An 8,060-nucleotide genomic window follows, 5' to 3' on the forward strand; every position below is an offset into this window, starting at 1 on the left:
ACGCAGGTGATTGGCCCACCGGCCATAGATTGCTTATTGGAATTTTTTTTTAATATTGCTTTAAAGTACTATTTGTTGCGATTACTGAGTTTTTTGGCGCCCTCTTAAGTATTGTGTCTGAGACGAGTCCCTCACTCCCCTCACCCTGGTCTTGGCCCTGCTCCAGGGGGGTTTGTCCAAGCACACCGTGATCTCACCCTTTTTCCCCCCTTGAAGGGCCCGCCCCCTTCAGGCTCCAGCGCCCAGATCCTGGGTATTCCCTGGGCCCGCCCCGTCCTTCTGCCGGACCAGGTGCTGTGTCGGCCCAGAGCCGCGGGGAGAGCGGCGCCCTGGCGGGTCCCAGAGGTTCGGCCCTCTGCGCCCTGAGCCAATCAGCGGTGCTGCCGCCCCGAGCGCCGCGGCTCAGCTCCCGCTCGGGGCCCGCCCCCAACGCCGGCTGCCTTGGCGCCGGCTCTCCGTATATAAATCAGCCATTTGCTCTGCTCCGCCCCAAAGCCCCGGAGTCAAAGCCGGTTTGTGTCCCATTGCTGCTGTCGCCTGCCTTCTTTTTTTTCAACATGACAGATGCCGCTGTGTCCTTCGCGAAGGACTTCCTGGCAGGTGGAGTGGCTGCGGCCATCTCCAAGACCGCGGTAGCGCCCATCGAACGGGTCAAGCTCCTGCTGCAGGTAAGTCCAGGGGTCGCGAGCCCAACCAGGAAGTGGGGAGGGGTCGCGCACAAAGCCAGGGTCCCCAGGGGCGAAGGGGAGCCAACTCTAAAACGTGTCCGGGGAAGTGACGGGATGGGGCGGAGATCGCGACAAAGTCGGACCAAACGGCCAACACGAGGGACTTAAAGTTTAGGTGCCTAGGAAGGGCTCGGGATGGAGGGAGGGGAGGAAGGCCAGGCGCTCAGCATCCCGGATGCGGCAAGTTGCGAGCGACTATCTCCCCGGGCTTTGGGGTCAAGGGCGAAGCCTGAATGCAGGCGCGAGAAAGAGGAGCCCCGGGCCTTACGGAGGACCTCAAGGTTGCGGCAAGGAAATAACAGCCCGGGGGAGGCCAAGCCGGCCGGTCCCATGCCCCCCAACGTGGGTGGCGCGCAAACCTTGCCGGGCCGGAAGTCGGTGCCGGGAAGCGCGTGTGCTTCTACAACCTCCCCCGCGCAGCCGCCGCCTCCCGGCCAGCCATCCTACGCCTCGCCATTCTCCGCTCCGGCTCTAGAGGGAGCTCCTGGGTGAAAGTCGGGGTGGCGGCACAGTCGCTTCTAGGAGAGGAGCTGGGGCGGAGCAGGAGGGAGGCAGTGCAGGAGACCTGAGGTATAGGTCATCAAGGTGACCGCACCCTACCTTGGACTCAATGCCCGTGGAACCTGGGTCTGAGGTAATGACCTTTCTCTCAGATAGAAAGGTGACAGTCTTCTTGAGGGTGCACCCTCTCCACCCAAATGGGTGGAGGCTTAATGCCTGTAAGGGTGCATATCACCTCTTCCACCTGAGACAGCTTCAGGGCTTAGGAGGGTCCAACCTGTATGATACCCAAGGCTAGACTTGTTGCGGGGGCGCGGGGGGGGGGCGGGTAGCTAACCTTAAAGGACATTGATTGAGATGATATCTTCGCCTCCCTTTCAGCTTCTACATGGTTATAAATGTCCCTCTTGGCCCGCTTGTTCTCTCTCAGGTGCAGCATGCCAGCAAGCAAATCACTGCAGATAAGCAGTACAAGGGCATTATCGACTGTGTGGTCCGTATCCCCAAGGAGCAGGGAGTCCTGTCCTTCTGGCGTGGTAACCTGGTCAATGTCATCCGATACTTCCCCACCCAGGCTCTCAACTTTGCCTTCAAAGATAAATATAAGGAGATCTTCCTGGGTGGTGTGGACAAGCGGACCCAGTTTTGGCGCTACTTTGCAGGGAATCTGGCATCAGGTGGTGCTGCTGGGGCCACATCCTTGTGCTTTGTATACCCTCTTGATTTTGCTCGTACCCGTCTAGCAGCTGACGTGGGTAAAGCTGGTGCCGAAAGGGAATTCAAAGGCCTCGGTGACTGCCTGGCTAAGATCTACAAATCTGATGGGATTAAGGGCCTGTACCAAGGATTTAATGTGTCTGTGCAGGGTATTATCATCTACCGAGCTACCTACTTCGGTGTCTATGACACTGCAAAGGGTAAGTTTGCGATGTACTTTGAAGCTGCATTGTTAAGAGACCATTTATAAAAGATTGTTATGCCAGCCTAATTTTCCAGAGATTTTTTTTTTTAATTGCTTAAGAAAGCCAGGGTCATCCAGTGTAGAGATGAGGAAATGTTTGGGGGTTGTGGAAAACCACAACTAAGTAGAACTCTGCTTTTTGGTCAAAGTGTCTCCTTTCCTTTTCTCAGGAATGCTTCCAGATCCCAGGAATACTCACATCATCATCAGCTGGATGATAGCTCAGACCGTCACGTCCGTGGCTGGGTTGACTTCCTACCCATTTGACACTGTTCGTCGCCGCATGATGATGCAGTCAGGGCGCAAAGGAAGTAAGTTCCACCTGAGCAGGAGATAGTCAGAGACGTGGGCATGGGGCAAGCTGTGGCCACAAACTGGCAGTGCCTGACTTTAAAAATGGCAGTCTTTGGATCCTGGGTTGGGACTGATAGCTTCTGTGTCACAGCTGCCTTTGAGTAGGCTGTTAGATGACTATGAATGAGAGTGCTTAAATGGTCCTAGAGGTTAAGACCAATGGGTTGTTTGCATATCCCTATTTTCTAGTCACAGCATTAATAGTTGACGATTGCTCACGGGAATGTGTAAATGTTGGGTTTACAAAAATGGACACTAGCTTTTAGGGAGGCAGGGCTCCCTTCTTGTCCTACTGAGTTTTCGGCCTTTCATCTGCCCTCAGTCACCAATTCCATGTTTATTCTTTGCAGCTGATATCATGTACACAGGCACACTTGACTGCTGGAGGAAGATTGCTCGTGATGAAGGCGGCAAAGCTTTTTTCAAGGGCGCATGGTCCAATGTGCTCAGAGGCATGGGTGGTGCTTTTGTGCTTGTCTTGTATGATGAAATCAAGAAGTTCACATAAGTTTATTTCCTACTTTGTTTACCCCTGTGAACAGGCATATTGTGTTATATATAACATATCTTGAACATTCTTGACAGACTGTTGGCTGTCTATCAACAGCAACTATCTGCTGGTTGGAAATGGGAAGCAATAATATTCATCTGACCAGTTTTCTCTTAAAGTCATTTCTGTGTTGATGACGATGGGACTCAGTTCTGTTTTTTATTTCAGTCACTCCTGATAAATAAAAAGTTTGAAGAAATAAAAATATCTGAAATGCAGTTTTTGCTTGCTTGCAGTTTACTTTTACATACATGCTACAGCTATGGGTCTAAGCTTCTGGGATGAAGAGCTTTCTTTGAAAATCAATCCTCAGCCATCCATTTATCAAGGAATAACTTGGTGGTGTGACCTGTGAACACTCCCAATACATTAGCAAAATGAAATTGAGGCCCAGTGCATCCAAAAGGCACTGGCATGTTGCCTTTGGATTGGCATAGCTGAATGAGCTTTCTCCAAAAAGTACTGTGCCCCACCTTTCCTATTCCTGTGGTTATTAATCCAGAGATATAATATAGTTAACCAATTTTCATCCGGTTACCATCCGTCATCTTCGCCTGGCTCGAGCCATTCAGAGCAGAGGATTAGCACTTGCACTTACATAGTGCTGAGACTGCAGTGCTGTTGAAGATTATGGTGCGATTATGGCCCGACCTCAAAGCTCACTCTAAAAGAGAAACGGTAGCATTTGCATTTTGCTAAATGAGCCTAGTCAATGGAGGACGTATATCTTTATTTTAGATAAACATATCCAAATTTGGAGTCCGAGTGAATGTTTTTCAATTTCTGTAGCTCCTCATTAGTGCTCAGAAATCCAGTGGGTTTTGCCTGTAACATGAGATTTGTGTGAAGAGTAAAGCATCATGTCTGTCAAGCCACAACGTTAAAAGAAAATGATAGGCTAGGTGATGCGCGCGCACAAGTAAAACTCCTGAGGCCACAGCCCATACCCGGCATATATAAGGGCTGCTAACAGACTGGGTCTGCACTGCATGCATTAATGCTCAGGAGATCTCTTTAGTCCTAGAGGCTTTCTTTGTGTGCCAAGTACTGAATTGTGATATAGCTTAGTTAGTTCTGTTCTGGTGTCAGTTCTGGATTGAAAATCTGGACTCTGCCATTTACTAGCTGTGTGTGCTCTGTGAGGACCTTGGGCAAGTTAATTTCTCTAAACCTTAATGTTCCTCATCTATAAAATGAGGATAATAATAATGCCTGCCTCAGAGGGTTGCTGCAAAGATTAAATAATTTATGCAAGGCAGCTACCATAGAACCTGAAAGCATATACATAATATGTCCTCCATAAATGGTAACGACCATTATTAGATAGTTAAGATTTCAGGGGCTCTAGGGTTGCTACGAGTTGGAATCGACTCGACAGCAACGCGTTTGTTTTTTTTTTTCTTTGGTTAGAAGTTCTAGATTTGAATCCTGGCTCCGCTGCTTATTAGGAGCTCTGGTGGCACAGTGATTAAACAGTTCAGCTGCTAACAGAAAGGTAGGTGGTTTGAACCCACCAGCTGCTCCGTGGGAGAAAGCCGTGGCAGTCTCCTTCCGTAAAGATTACAGCCTTGAAAACCCTATGGGACAGTTCTGTTCTGTCCTATAGAGTTGCTATGAGTCAAAATTGACACGGTGGCAATGGGGTCTGCTGCTTATTAGCTGTATGACCTTGGGCAAGTCATTTAATCTCCCCGAGCCTCAGTTTCCTCATCTGTAGAGTGGGGATATAGTGGAGCTAGCCTTATTTCCTAGGGGTGTTGTAAGTGTTAAGATAAAACATGTACAGCAATTAGTATGTTGCCTGGCATCTAGTAAGCACTCCAGTGGAAGATTCTCCCATAATCAGGCACTCATTTTTGTTGAATGTTGATTTGCCAAAGTATAGCCCTACTCAAGGATGAATTCAAGCCTACTATTCTTTTTCTGCAACAGCCTAGATGCACAATATTGTGCAGAATTTATATAAAATAAACTTCCGCCTAGGTCTTTTTCAGATATAGACTTTTTTTTTCCTAAAAAGGGACAATAGGCTCTCCACTAAAGGCTGCAACCCACAATGCAAGAGGACCCAAGCCCCCTTTATGGTTATTACAATAGATGTGGACTCACTAAGCCTGGAGCTATTAAAATAAACCGAGGACCAGGCATTAATGATCAGAAAGCAAGAAGTGGTGCCTCCTACAATTGGGTGGCTGACATAGATGAGATTTTTTTGTTGTTGTTGTTGTTCTTTCCATTCTTGTTGTGCAATGATTTTTGAAATTTAATTTAAAGACAAAGTGGTTTTAATCTCTCCAAGCTGTGCTGGATAGTGCTATAGAATTCATTATGTCCATTATGCTCATCCGAACATCACATTGATGGTACACAATCTTAGCAACACCCTAATTTATGCCGTTGTTTTGTTACTATTCAACGCATAACAGGATCCGTAAAGCCTGATTCCAGGTGAGAGAGACAGAATACAGGTCAGCTCATGCACAGTCGCACTTCCTATTCCAGGGACCTCGCCACTCAGTCATTGGAGGCGGTGAGCTGCGGGTGCTCCGGACCTCTGGAGAAAGAACGAAGGGGTGTCTTCCCAGAGGGCCAGATTTTGTGGATGGTAAGTCATTTAAACCATTATTTCCTACTAAAAGAGATGCCGATATGTTATACAGTCTAGCTTCCAATTTGAATGCCTTTTTAAAACACAAACTGTATTGAGAGTTCTCGTGTACCGAGGACCTTTTCTGGCACTGCCCCCAGGCCCCTGGGGGAATCCATTCAGACTCTTCTGCCATTACGGAGACTTTGATTAGAAAAATTTGAAAAGTACTGCTGTACTATACAATAGATTCTCAGGCGTCAGTGTTACTGGGGTAAATTTCATTTCTCCCTTGAAGTTTGTGAGAACAGTATTTCTAATTTCTAATTTTTTTTAAGGTTTTTAATACAGTTCATATATGTACATGGTAATAAAACCCAAATAGTAAAGAAAAGATAGAAAATGAAAAGTCAACATCTCCCAGTCCAGCCTCTCCCATCCCTAGTCCTCTTCCTCAAAAATAATCATTATTAACAGTTTCTTGTATATCCCCCTCCCCCCCCCCACAAATGAATGCATAATTGTTGTAATGGTAACTGATTTGTTTTATCTCAGTTATATTCTGAACTCTTGGATTCAAAATGTATTGATTCTTATAGAACAATGTCAGCCGGTGGGGTACCAGAACTCACAGAAGCTGCCGGGAGGTGGGTGGGCAAGAGAGGGTAGCTTCTGGACTCAGAGCAAGGATTTCTCACTGCAGCCCTTTGTTAAAACCCTAAGCCAGACCAGGGGCCGAGGGGACGGGGAAACGGGGAGTTATTACTTAAAGGGTCTGCATTTCTGTTTAGGGACATGAAAAACGTTTGGAAATGGAGAGTGGGGATGGTTGCAGAACATGGCCAATGTGATTGATGGCACTGAATTGTACACTTAAAAATGGTTAAAATGGCAAGTATTAGATAAATTTTACCTTAATAAATTAAAAAAAAACCCTAAACCAGTACACTTTGCTTTTGGGTTTTAGCTTTGGTTGCTGAGTGACCTGGCGTAAGTCACTTCTACCATCAGAGCCTTAGTTTCCTCATCCATGACAAGAGGGGTTTGGGGAGAAGACAAACACTGAAGTCCCTTCCAATTTCAATATTCTCTGGCTCCACCATTTTTACAGAGAGTAGAACCCACGAAAGGACTGGAATAGATGATTTAATCCTGCCAGGGCACCTTTTTAAATATGTACCACAGTCGTAGGTGAATAGTGTCTGACTCAGAGGGCAGTCATTTGCAGACTGTGTGGGTGGCTTGGCATTGGCGAGTGAAATTACAAATGTAAAGATTTACATTAATTTTGGGACCACAAGGCTGAGCAACAAAATTGCAGCTTGGGGTTGGGGTCAAAGGTGATCTGATTTACCTCAAAATAATTAACATCTATCTTCTCAAAGCCTCGTCTTATTATGTGTAATGTGCACTTCGGTATGCAGGTTGAGATTTATTTGAGCAACAAATATTGGACACTGTCATTTCTGGACTCAAAAAATGCCTCATGTTCCACTCAAAATGTTTGGAGAAGCTTCCCTATCATTTCCCTCATTATTTGCTGGATGTGCAGGTGAACAAGGTCAGAGCCTCTGGTATCCCAGCAACAAATATAAACAGTGTTCAAGCGACAGATTGGATGGTTGCTTGCACTGGACTCTGTTGGGAGACAAAGTGGACTTATAGGGAAGAAGACTTAATTCGTGACTTTCCCATAAGGGTCAATCAAGAGGACAGTGGCCTTATTTTGATGGTGAACATCCATCCTGGGGTTTCATTTCCTGGGGCACCTCTTGTAAGGCAGGGAAGAAATTCGGCACTGTGGAGATTTAAGAGAACATGCGAGCCTGATCACATGCCATTTCTCCTTCTCTATTGCTTTCATTCCCAGAATGGAGATGGCTGTGGCAAAGTCTCTGCTAAACAGCTGTTGACTGATCAACTTCCAAGGGCCTTTTCTTTACTTAGTTCAAGAAGAAACGTTTGGGAGTGCAAAGGAGAACTCTTTGGTCTAAATGAGCTTCCACTGAATGCCCTGCTCGGCAGGGAGCAGAGCCCTCTCATGGGCGGAGGCAGATCTGCTGTGAAGCTAATGATGCTTCCCACCCACCCACCCACTGCACTGACCCCTGCCAAGCCCGGGGAGGGGCCCTGTATCAAGTCTTCACTTGGCCATATGGTTTTGTAAAAAATACCAAAAGTAAAATATTTTTGTAATCTTTTAAGAAAAGGACTCCCAAATGAAATAAGCTGATGCCCCCAGAAAGCCTGGCTCTGCTCCTGCTTATGGATGTGGAGTAGATGAAGGGGTTTGGGGCCAGCCCTTCAGGGCAGGACAGAGGCAGGGCCAAGGTCCGGGACTTCCTTATACCTGGTCTCACTCAGACCCTAGCACACGGC

The 8,060-nt window shown here is 47.1% G+C and overlaps 1 protein-coding gene across 1 annotated transcript; it reads left to right on the forward strand.

Annotated features, from left to right (window-relative positions):
- The first annotated feature begins 446 nt into the window (after positions 1-446).
- On the forward strand, positions 447-3,299 carry SLC25A5 (solute carrier family 25 member 5). Its single transcript, XM_003414785.4, has 4 exons — positions 447-668; positions 1,660-2,146; positions 2,361-2,501; positions 2,895-3,299. The coding sequence occupies exons 1-4, from the start codon at positions 558-560 to the stop codon at positions 3,050-3,052; spliced, it is 897 nt and encodes a 298-aa protein (XP_003414833.1). The 5' UTR covers positions 447-557; the 3' UTR covers positions 3,053-3,299.
- The last annotated feature ends 4,761 nt before the right edge of the window (positions 3,300-8,060 follow it).

Source organism: Loxodonta africana, chromosome X, assembly GCF_030014295.1.
Source record: "Loxodonta africana isolate mLoxAfr1 chromosome X, mLoxAfr1.hap2, whole genome shotgun sequence".
NCBI classification, from domain to species: Eukaryota; Metazoa; Chordata; class Mammalia; order Proboscidea; family Elephantidae; genus Loxodonta; species Loxodonta africana.